This window comes from Triturus cristatus, chromosome 3_2 (assembly GCF_964204655.1).
Source record: "Triturus cristatus chromosome 3_2, aTriCri1.1, whole genome shotgun sequence".
Classification (NCBI taxonomy): domain Eukaryota; kingdom Metazoa; phylum Chordata; class Amphibia; order Caudata; family Salamandridae; genus Triturus; species Triturus cristatus.
Genome location: NC_140584.1, coordinates 1,050,284,805 through 1,050,297,534, shown reverse-complemented (window position 1 = coordinate 1,050,297,534; position 12,730 = coordinate 1,050,284,805). Strand labels below are relative to the sequence as shown.

General features: G+C 44.7%; 1 protein-coding gene across 1 annotated transcript in view; it reads right to left on the bottom strand.

Moving 5' to 3' along the window:
* LOC146859090 (myeloperoxidase-like) overlaps positions 1 to 12,730 on the bottom strand; it is a 111,506-nt gene that overhangs the window by 71,163 nt on the left and 27,613 nt on the right. The window contains exon 5 of the mRNA XM_085649742.1: positions 8,785 to 8,905. Coding sequence (XP_085505868.1) covers positions 8,785 to 8,905 — 121 coding nt within the window. The remainder of the gene's footprint in view (positions 1 to 8,784; positions 8,906 to 12,730) is intronic.

The following is a 12,730-nucleotide window of genomic DNA, read 5'->3' as shown; positions in this document are numbered from 1 at the left end:
TTATCTCTCTACCTAAACCGGGGAAGCCGACTACACAAGTCGACTCGTATAGGCCCCGTCCCTTATTAACGTTGACGCCAAGATTCTAGCTAAATTAATCGCGAACCGCATGAGTCCCCTTATGCGGGTGTTGGTCCTCCCTGGCCAGTGGTGTTTTGTACCGTCCAGGGGCACTTCCCATAACCTGTGTACCCTATTCGCGCTATTCCACGACATCGACCCCGACATGAACGCTGCTGACATTTTTCTAGAGGCCACTAAGGCGTTTGACTCCCTGGAATGGGACTGTTTAGCCTTTGTACTGCATCATATGGGATTACCTCCCCCATTCCAAGCCTAGCTAACTCTACTGTACACGGGCCTGCAAGCGACTGTATTGGTCAATGCCAAGTGATCTGCCACCTTTACAATAGCTCGAGGCACCAGGCAAGGGTGCTCCCTACCTCCCCTTTTGTTTGCCCTGGCCATCGAGCCCCTCGCCGCTAAAGTCCACCAACACTTTCATGATTATGTCATTATATACCCAGAATGACACATTTTTATTTCTTTATACTCAGACTACCTCACCCTCTAATTAGGAGACCCTGCTGACAGCTTGAACTCCATCCTCAGACTGTTCATCCTCTTCGGGCGGCTCTCTGGAGTCAATATTAATTGGGGCAAATCCCAAATCTATCCCCTCACTGACTCCACTCCCAAGTTCAACCCGGATTATCTCCTAAAATGGTGCGATGACACGCTCACTTACCTCGGCATAGTCATCTCCCGCAACCGTGAGGAATTAATGAGGGCCAATTATGGACGCACACTGACTTCAATAACTGAAAAAATCACGTGGTGGATCGTGCTGCCCAGATCTATGGCCGGCAGATCTGCCCTTATAAAAATGGTAATATTGCCCAAACTACTATATTTGTTAGTCAATATCCCCTACGCCCCTGGCTGACACTTCTTCTCGGCCATCAAAAGTCAACTTATTAGACTCACTTGCGGGGGAAAACAAGCCAGGCTACGCTGGGATATTCTCACGCGGCCCTTCCTCCATGGGGGCTACGAAATACCGGACCGAGAGCTATATTCTACCTGTGCCCAAGCCCACTTTTCCTCATACTGGATGAACCTACCCCACATGCCACACCTCGCAGTTGAAGATGGATACATGACCCCAACTCCATGCACTGCCTACCTGAGCACCCCCGCAGTCCCAAGGCGCCTTGCCACCACAACTGTACAATGCACCACCAGCTCATGGCAAGACCTCGCAAACCTCACACAATGCGCTCTGCTGTACTCCCCCTTCTGCCCCTATCCAACAGACAGGACCTCCCAGTTACACAAGAAGGCGGAGGTCGCAGACTCCTCCGTAAGCTGTCCATACAAACCTGGGGGCAATTGTACACTGGGGGAAAATTCTGCATGAGTGAAGAATTCTTTGGCTCCACTACTCCCTCCCCCCTAGAGCGCTTCTATTACGAAAGGCTGCATCAAGAAGTGAAGGCCCTTACCCCCTTCTTCCCACAGGAGCCTCCCATCATGTCCCCCCTACATGCCCTTCTCCAACAAACCCCCCCTCTCATGTGATATCACTACTATATCGCACAGTACAAAAAGACAGAGAGTATGCATCCCCTTAGCCAAGAGCAGATGGGAAGAAGAACTGGGACACCCTTTAACTGACGAACAATGGTCCTTTTGCTGCAGAGAAATGGGAGATATCTCCGCTAACAGCAAATTTCGAATCATTCAATATAAATATATCCATCATCTCTACTACACACAGGCGCGACTACATCCCCTGCGACTTCGCGATAATGACAGATGTGACCCCTGCGGTAGTGAGGGCGCTGACAATCAGCACATAGCCTGGGACTGTCCACCAGTTTGCTGCTTCTGGACGGAGGTCCTTGCAGCATTGGACCACATAACAGAACTGCATGTTCCCGACGACCCCCTGACCGCACTCTAAGGATACGCTGAGCCTCTGGCTGCCAAAATACGCAGATACACATCCCTTGCGCTCCTCCTTGCCAAAAGAAGGGTCGCCTGTAGATGGGAAGGAGGGATGGCACCAAAATTTAAGGATTGGCTTCAAGACCATATCTATTGCCAAGAGCAATTGCACATTTATGCGGAACTTCTACCAACCTCCTTCCGCCCGCGGGACATATGGGCACCCCTACAAGCCTACTTATTGGAACACACCACCACCATAGACTCCACGACTCCCCCCCGCAATATCCCAAAAGAATGAAGTAAATTGAAGCAAAAGGAACCCCCACCCCATATGAAACACATGAAGCACAGGAGACGCTGGGTCACCATGCTACACCACTCCACATTCCAAGGATCAGAACATGGCACAATATGCACACATGCTCAATGTACACATAATGCGATAGTGGCAATGTAATCTTTGATAAGTAGTTGTTTAAAGTCACCTGCTCACAGATAATTATATGATCCTTAAAAGATTCCCTACTCCAACTGATGCGGCCGGCCCGATGTGGTTGTAGGAGGCTTGCTGTGTAACCCCCTCCCACCCCTAACAACTTTTGACATATCATATCGCTATGTCAGCCCTTTCAGGGATGTAGGTATTATGCTGTGGATGACTCATTTTACCTTTTAATAAAGGTTTCAAAATCAAAACAAAATACAGACAAGAAAATAAATCTTTTCTGTCTGTAGTTATCGGTAAAAATCAGTAAAAACGGAAAACAGGGAGCCTTACCTATGAATAAGAAATACTCCATCACCATGCCTGTCCTCTCAGTCACATTTAGGGAAATACTAGTAGGGGAGAAGGATGTTGAAGGACTCTGACAGCCCTATTTCAGTTATGACTAGGATTTCAAGGTTGAAATTCAAGCTAGTGTTAGAAATCTACATACTTAACTACTGAACAGATGTTGTGCAGCATGCATCAAAGAAAAGAGTGTCTTGAATTGAACACAGAGTTTTGCAGCTGACTGTTATGTTTTAGGCTATCAGGTTCCTTCCTTTTACGTTAAGGGTAGGTGTGGGGAGGTCTATTGTTTATAATAACTGGGATGATGGCATTTAATGGGTTTGGGCTCCTATCTGTTTAGCACTAGAGCAAGTGATAATCTGGCTTGAATGAATGAATGAATGAATGAAAAAACACTTATAAAGTGCGTAGCTACCCTAAGGCATCCCAGCGCTAGAAGCAACAGCGGACAGAGAAGACAGCTTGATTAGGCGGAATTTTGGAAAAGCCAAGTTTTGAGGAAGTTCCGGAAAGACAGAAGGTTGGACTCGTGACGTAATTGGAGAAGAAGGATGTTCCAAAGCTTGGCAGCGTTGTAAGCAAATGAGCGCCAGCCACTTCTTACTTTTTTTTTATTTTTGGGACTGAGGCAAGGAGGAGGTTGGCCGAACAAAGTCTTCTGCTGGGCAGTAAGGGGAGACAATAGATTGCATAATTGTCGGTCCATTCCCCCAATAGGACTTGTGGGCGATACATAGAGCTTCAAATGTAATTCTCTCTGATACTGGCAGCCAATGAAGAGCCTTCAGTGCTGGCTTGGCGGAAAGCAGGCAGGGGATCTGGAGGAGCATACGAGCTGTGCAGTTTTGAACTATCTGCAACTTGGAGGTGGTAGCTTGGGGGGCTCCTAAATAGAGGGCATTCCCATAGTCCAGGCGGGAGAGAATAAGAGCCTGGACCATCAGCCTTCTTGCAAGGAAGGGAAGAAGGGGGAGGATTTTGTGAAGCATCCTAAGAATGCCGTAACAGGTGGCCGATAATTTCGCCGCCTGATGTTCAAAGTTAAGGGAGCGATCAAGCCACATGCCCAGACTTTTGCTTTGATTTTTTGGTGCAGGAGCAGGGCCGAGACAGTCTGGCCACAGTAACCCTGAGTCAAAGATTGGAGAATTGCCTAGGAGCATCAGTTCCGTCTTTTCTCCGTTCAGTTTCAGGCAGGAGAGCTCCATCCATTTACCCACCTTCCCCAGACAGGGGCCCAGGCCAGAGGGTGAATTTTACGGATGGTTTAAAGCCGCAACAAGTTGTGTGTCATCAGCGTATATGACTATTATACCTAATGGGCGTACAATCTCAGCCAGAGGACTCATATAGACATTAGATAGTGTAGGGCTAAAAGAAGAACCCTGAGGAACACCGCAGCTGAGAGGCATACGCTGAGAGATGGTATTTCCTTCGAAGACCTGAAAAGACCTGTCTTCCAGGAGGGATTGCAGCCAGGTGATGACACCCCCATCACTCCCAGACTCTTGACTCTAAGAGTCAAGATGTTGTAGTTGACAGTATCAAATGCTGCGCTAAGGTCCAGGAGAATGATAGCCGCTGTAGCGCCTCGGTCCAGAATTTTTCTGGACTCTTCAACCACCGCTAAGAGAGCAGTTTCTGTCCCCTGTTGGGGCCGAAACCCAGTCTGTGATGGGTGCAGAAGGTTGTTGGACTCTAAAAATTCAGATAAGACTGAATTAACGTGTCTTTTAATGGTTTTACTAATCGTCAGAAGGAGAGAAATAGGACGAAAGTTCCCCAGGAGGTCAGGGTCCAGATTGAGTTTTTTGAGTTCAGAGAGTTCATATAAACTTCAACAGGTTTGCAAATTTCTCCACCATTGAGGGAGGGTTGTGTTCTCCTGGGGCAAGGTTCACAATTGCATCTTGAAAGTCTATCTTCCTGGATTATTTATCAGGGTCCGTTGATTGGGTTGGTAGATGAGGTGCGACCTGAGATAAAGCTGCAATTAAAATTTTCTAAGTCAGTTTAGCCAAGGAGGTTTTAGATCTGGAGGGGGAGACAAGTGTAGTTCTTGGAGATAAAACTTGGATTTCCCTATCAAGCTGGGGGCTGAGTCTTGGAGATAGGGGCTTCGATTGGCCTAATGGTTCACAGGATTGAACTGGTGCACTAGAAATGAATGTAAGCTGAGTGTTACTCAAGGAATGAGCAGGAGAAAAAGATTTTGGGGACGATTAAAGTTGGGATGCATTGGGGGAATTCGGGAGGTAATCAGATGGGGGTTTGGGGAGAGAGGGCATTGGGGGTGCATAAGGTTGTAGGCAGAGGGAGGAATTTACAAGGGGAGGGAAGGGAAGCTAGAGAATGCTGTGGAAAGGTTTAGGTTTGGAGGTGATAATAGATATAAAAGTTGAGAAAATGGCTAATGTGTTGTGTAAGGGAGGATAAGGGAACGACGGGGGAGGATGCTGGTGTTGAAGCATGGGGATTGAAGGGACTAAGGGAGAAGAGTGGAGGTGTGTGAACGGGTGAGGGAGAACAAAGGCTGAGAACTGGGCAGCATAGGATCCCAATCAAGGGGTGTCTGAACTGGAATGAGGAGGGAAATGAATTGGAGAAGAACACTGAGGAAGCGATTCAGCTGTGGCACTAACGCTTTGGAGGTGGTCGAGGTTGAGGCTCTGACCTGGCAGGTAGGGAGCAAGTCAGTACAGGAGTGGCAGAGGAAGAAAAGTACTTGAAAGAGGTTTGACGGATTGAAAGAGGGAAACAAACAAAGTCAGATTATTGTAATTCACTTGGATCATGTCCTTGACGTTGCTATAGATGGCAATTAAGAGGTTTATAATAAAGTGAGATGAGGGGCAGACCATTAGTTTTCTACCATAGGCAATTTTGGTGGCTGAGGAGATGTCCTCTTCCTTCTGTAGTGGGTTAGCCCAAACGTCCATGTTGAGAGGGAGAAGTAGTAGGTCAGTGTTGAGTGAGCCTCTCTGTGCCCAATGATATTGGTTAGTGATCATTGTTTCCAGAAATTCTCTTGGTATTTTGTGCTTAAAGTCTTTCATTGACTGGAAGGATACATTTGGGGGAGGGGAGATTTTGAAAGAATTTGCTGAGTTATTTTAGGGTGAAGGGAGGCCAGAGTGGGTCATTTTGGTAGATTTAAAAATACACAAGACAGGGTGTGATCTGCACACTTCTTTCCTTGAGCTGCCATTGCAGTTTCATCAATCACAAACTTTTGAACTCATTTTACTCACAGTCAACGTGAGATTACTTAGGAAAGGTTCTTGTACTATCCAGAACAAGATGAGCTCATTGACCGACCTCAAGTTAATTCCTTCAGTGTGTACGGTATGTGTTACTTTATTTGCTCAGACAATGGAGAATATCATACTATTATATCCGCAGGCTTTATACTAACACAGCTTCCAGGTGAAAGAGATGGAATTTGTTCAGGTCCTTGAAACTGCAAAGCACACATTTTCTTCGTGTTATTATAAAAAGTATTCACAGTTTCCACATAAAAAAATAAGTTCTTCTTGGAATAAAAGATTTCTGTTTAGTTTAAATAAGTTGACATAAATTGTTTCTTTAGCAGGATGAGGAGATGAAATAATTTAGAGCAAAATTAAAATGTGTTACAAGAACTCGCCTGATTGATGATGTGAGGGGTGTCAATGTCTTTCTGCTACTTCAATTGGAAAAGTACGAAGACCAAAAGTCATATGTTTTACAGAGATATATACAGGTTCCTAGCTGAGGGGTGTGGGGGTTTTGCTTATTCTTTTTAGCAGGATGCTTGCAGAATCACACAACTTTTTTTGAGTTCTGCAGAGATAAAAGGGAGGGGCCGTGGGCAGTATCTGTGAAACACACAGGGAGGCAGACAAGCTCAGTGCGAAGAGAGGGCATCAGCTGTACGAGGGCAGATTTAGATGCAGACTTTCTTGCTAAGAACCCCAAGTTTTATGCTTTGACTAACTGGCTTTGCTAAGACTTATTTGTCTTATGCCTTTATTCATTTATTTCTCCTTATGGGAGATTTTGCAAATATTAATTATTAATTTAGCTTCATGCTAAGCTCACTCTTGTATTATATTTCTTGAATTCTTTTTGAGTTCGGACTGACATTTATGCCTCATTTTTCCATAGAAATAGGGATTTCTTCCTTTATGCAGCGCTTTGTATGCAATCTATAATATGTTTCGTATTGATTTCTATTTTTTCCTATTTTCAATTCTGTAACCTGATTGATATCTGACTAATGAATGAAGAGTCAGACAACCTTAAATTTTGATTGGAAAATAAATCCCTTTATAACTACTCACAACTCTCATTATTTACTTAAATAGTTATTTGCATTTGATTTGCTCATGTTCATGTAAGTCTCCTTCTGAGTCATCACACGGTGGCAAAGGTCCCTTGTCTTGAGCGGAAAACAAAGATAGCGGTGTTTTTGCTAGGGGAGATTACCGTGAAATTTCCGCTCCATCACCCTTAAAAGGAGGCAGAGGGTGCCTGGCTTGGAACACTCGTAGAGACAGTCAAGCTTAAGCTCAGATCTTAGACCTCAGCATTACAGACGCAGTAGGTGGGCAGGCATTGACTCTGATGAGCAGTACCAGTGATGTAGGTGGACCAGGGTGAGTGCAGGAGTAGGAGAGGCCTCCTCTCCCGGTCACTACTGTCTTTGTGCCCCGCTACCAGCTCCTTCAGCATCAGGCTGTGCCAGCACTCACCTCAGCCTCCCTCCGTGAACCACATGCTCTTTACGGCAGTAGTATTTCATCTCACACCCAGCTCGGCATTGGGGAGGAAAGAGCCATTGGCTTTTCACGCAATCACAAGTGATGGGAGAGCAGGTGAGACTGAAAATCTCTTTGGTTTCTCATTCAGGTCTTATAACTTGCACCTTCATTCCTGGATGGGATTTCCTGAGAAGAATTTACACCTAATGTATCCCAGGGTAGAGGAGCTTGTAGTGGAGCTTCCATGATTGTGCCGGGTATTTTGTGAGCAGTAGCAGTTGCTCAGATGATATAATGCAATATGATTTTGATTGCACAAGGTTTTGTGTATCTGTTCTACTAAAAACAACAACAAGAATCTGCTCAACAGGTGATACACCTCCTTCTCTGAAATGGCAAGTGACATTCAGAAAGAAAGGTGTCACCTGATCACAGGCTGTACTCAATTCCTCCACCCTACATTTGGTGCTGTGCATGTTCCACTAAGAGCATCCTGCTTGGAGCACATGTTAACTATACTATACTGCAGCAAAAGGACTGATAACAACTTCCCTGTATGGGGAGGCTCTCTGTGTCCTAAGGAATTTATTGTGCTGAACATTACATCAGACCTCCCATCTCTGAGAAGGACACCTTTTCAAATTAAGTAGTCAGAATATCCATTCTCTGTTTTGACCACCTAATATCTTGTCAGATTCATTTACATTGGAGGGGAGAGTTAGATGTGCGGCAACCCATTTACAGCATATTAAACAGAACTTGAATAAATGTATGACAGTCTCCAACTGAGGACCAGGTGCTCATAGCCAGGGCCACTGGAATTATGCGGCAGAAGAGGGTGAAATTATGTGGCAGTGTTAACTAAATTATGCAGCAAGAAATGCCAAATTATGTGGAATAATGTGGTACATTTTCTGATAGTATTACTTCATTCTTTTGTAATGTTTACACTTATTAACACTGTCTAGGCATGGGGTGCACCTCATTAGTACCAGTTTAACATCCAAATATAGCATTTAACAACAGAAAGCTGACCAGTGAACTTTTGCAAAGGGCTTTCCACTGCGCACAAAATGTAGCGCAGCGTTTTCACAAACTTTTGAACCGTTTGTCCTAGAAACTATTTTTTTTTAATCTGCAGAATATGCAACAGATGATGGATTATGTAGCAAATGCTGCAGATCCATATTTATTTGAAAAACGATGCAGCCGCACACTTACATAACTCCAGTGACCCCTCTCATAGCCCAGAGTGACCCACAGGCATTATATGTCAAAGGAAGCCAGGGTTACCTGTTGTTGCATTCACCAGTGATGGTTCTGTATCGACTGTTTGGACAAGCTGCTGGCATTGACTGATAGGCACACCCAGTGACCTTGGAGATGGAGTGAAGCTGTTCAGCAGTGAGTATATCTGCAAAAGGTTACGGCGAAAGTATTATTAGAGCATTACTAATCATCCCAACCCCTCTATTACTGAATATATACTGTTTACATCCACTATATTTGCCAAACCATTCCAATACATGTTTTGTTTCAGTTTTTTTTTACTATGCTTGCCTAATTCAACCACTTTTATCAAAATACTTTTTCCCAAAGAATCCTTAATTGGTTAGATTGGGAGTTGTTTTACTGCTCATCTCAAATGGTTCCCATTTCGCTGAATAGTCTTGTCTTCTTTAAGTATAAAATGTACAAAGTGCGTTCTGGGAAATGAAGAGAAATGGGCCATTGTACAAGAAAAATCCAAATAAGATTCAAAGGATATATGTTTAATGCACAAAGGGATAAATAACTTTGGAAACATTTTAAGTATGTTACAAATTAATATTCAGTAGAATAGATACTTCAAGAAAGGTCACGGAACAATAACAAACCTGAAAAAGTCTACCCAAAGAAATGAGTTTTTAGTGCATTTCAAGAAAAAAATACCGAGGAGAGCGTGAGTATTTCAACTGACAAAGAATTTAAAAAATATATAATACAACATCAGAACATGCTTCATTTTAAAAGTTTGTCTATTGAAATGGTGGTATGTCAACACAATATATGCCCTTAATGGCGTTGTTGTACCTCAAGAGCACCAAACCAGACTAGAGAGGCTGCGTGCCAGACCGACCCGTCTCTCTTCCCAAAAGCAAAGTCTTTTTCAGAGAGAGTGTCTTCCACTTACCAACAAAGCCTCCTCTACCACCCCTTCCTAAACTCTGGGAAAGGAGAATTGAGGGAATTTGGCTTTCAGGAGTCATGTTCTGTTGGTCGTAGACTTTGGTCGCACGTAGAGGACTTGTGTCTCTCTCTGCTCATGATTGCTTGCACAGGTTGGAGTGAGGCAAAGTCTACATTGCAACAAGACAGTAGTTGTAGTAAGTGTCAGGTCTTCTTACCCATTCCAAAATGGCCACTGCTCGTACAAACTCACTTCTTTTGAGGTGAACATATTCGGGTTATTTAGGGAAGTGTTAATTATAGAACTCAGCATTACAATGCTTTTGATTTTTTTATTTCCCGGAGGGTTCATTTCGTGATGAAGAGCAGCTAAATAGAAGTTTACAAATGCGAACTTGTGGAGGATAAGAACATTCCAGAAGGAAACCAGGAGAACATCCTGCTGGTGTTAAAGTATGTCATGTTATGTTAAAGATGCTTTGCATCCCACAGAACAAGTACATCCTATTGTGCCTTTCCATAGCATGTGGCATGTGACATGCAGCACACACATACATAGTGACAAAAGAAAAGAAAGATATGATTAAATGTATGGGTTTGAGTGTTGTGGATGGAGTCATAGATTATGAATACAGTTTCTTTCGGAGTTTACCAAACAGTCCTTTACCTATATATTCTGAGTGTAGATATGGAGCTAGGGTTGGCTAGCTCTCATGCTCCCATGCCATGCACATCCTAAAGTAATAGGACCAAAGAATTGGCTATAAGAGTAGGCTCTTTGGAGTGAGCACAGTCTCAATAGTGGTGCTAAACAGTCCAACTGTGCCCGACTCCTCACATACATGCATCCCTTACAGGGGTTACTGAATTGCTGCTTGCTCATTGTTTAATTAGCATTACATGCTCTACCAGGGACTCCCTGTTAGCCTCTAATAGGAATTTCTTCCCACTTCCCTACATACTTATTTATACTCAAGATATTTTAATCTCTTACTGGTTCTACGTAACAGGCTGCTAATTGTTGTACTTCTTTGATACGCAGTACAGTCTCACTTTGGTAGTACTCGGCCTCCTCTGGTCGGTGACACTGAACATTCTCTCAGTGGCTGAATTGAGCCTCCTCTGGTTGGTTAATCTCTGAACTGTCTCTCATTGGTTACGATAGACACTTTCTTGGTAGCTTTACTGAACATTATCTAATTGGTTGTACTTATTGTTAGACCTGGCACCATTGGCGTGGGTCTCCCTTCCATTTTTCGCTGTTGTCTCCTCTGTTTTTGCTAGTATTAGATGCTCTGGGCGCTGTGCCACTGCCATTCAGTGCCACAGCGCGAATGCTCCCTGTGTAAATATGACATTTGAATTGGTATATCCATGATTGGCTTACTTGGTTTACCTGTTAGTCCCTTTTAGCGTGGCCTGTGTGTGCCCAGGGCTGGTAAACCAAATGCTGCTGGTGGGACTGCAGCGCTGGTTTGCGCCACCCACAGAAGCAGCTTGTAAAGTGTATCTCAGACCTGCCACTGCAGAGTCTGCATGCAGTCCAGAACTGCCATCTTGGCTGTGAAGTGCACACACTGAACCTTCTCTTGGCACCATGTGAGTCACCCCTATGGTAGGATGCATTGTATGTGTAAGGTAGGACATGCTCTGATGTTTGTAACATGTCCTGGTAGTGAATTACACCCAATTTCGTTTTTCACTACTGTAAGGCTACCTGTTCTCCATAGGCCAGAATGGGAGGTTTGACTATTACATTCTATAGTCCTAACTGGCCCAAAGAACATGGTAGAAAAACGAATTTAGTATGCCTGAGCTCAGAATATTAAAATACATCTTTTAGTGAAGTTTATTTTTATATTCTGTGTTTGAAAATACCACTTTTAGAAAGTAGGCATTTTCTTGCCTAAGCCTTCCAGTGTGCTTTGCTAATATGTGTATTGACTGTCTGGTTTTGGAGGGACAGGGAAGGCTAAATCAGACCTGGGTTGAATAGAGAGATCTGCATTGGAGTATGGGGAGGGGGTAGCTCCTTGACCTGAATAGGGCTGTGCCTGGCAAGGTGAATGCTGGCTCCACCTCCCACTTTGCGTCTGATGGCAGACCCCCTCTTTCTGAAAGGAAGGATGCAGCCTGGAAAACAAAGTGCTCCAGGACTGACCAGAACTGGTTCTGGCTGGGTTCAGTGACTTGTAGCTTCTTAGAACAAAGACTTTTGGGGTATAAATATCTGTGCTCAAACCCCTACAATTTGTATTGCTCCTGGACAACAAGAAGAACCTCTGTCCGTATAACTGAAGGAATCTACAGGAGAGGACTATCCTTATGCTTGTATGCTGTTTCTTGGATTGGCCTGCAGTGGTTACTACTGGACTTGAAAGAAGAGGAAAAGGACTTTGAAGAGTACTTTTATTTTCAACTTGCTACAGCAATCACCCAAGGGCTAGAAGAGAGCTAGCCTCCTGCTGGAGTCTCAGGCACATCAGACTCCACCACCAGCCTCGTGTTTCCTCCCAGTGAGGATTTCTATCTGCAGATGAGGCTCCTGTGAGTTCCAGGGCCTCTAGTTCTACTACAGAGAAGAGAGTGCTGAAGATCATCGCTAACGCCCGTTTGCAAGCCGCCGCAGCTGAAGCTCGTACGAAAAATCATCGCGCTGCTGCCGCTGAGTGCTCGCTACCGGAGATCATCACTTCACACGTTTGCGGGCTGCCAAAGGCTCGCTAACTTCAAGATTATTGCATCGCACAGTTGCGGGCTGCCAACTGCTCGCTAACCCAAAGATTATCGCATCGCATGTTTGCGGGCCTCCAAGTGCTCGCTAACCAAAGATCATCGCATCGAGTTCATCGCTTCAAGACATCGCAGCGCGGACGATGGGCGTCATCACATCACATCAGGATCGTCGCTCCCTCGCGGAGCGCCATTTCTTTGCATCGCAACAAGATCGCACACGCAACAGGCTTGGCGCATCATCCTCCCTTGCGGCAAGGATTTCAACGCATCGCCGGCTTAGCGTGGAGAAGTTTGTCGCTTTGTCCTGCACACAGATCAGCGCATCATCCTCCCT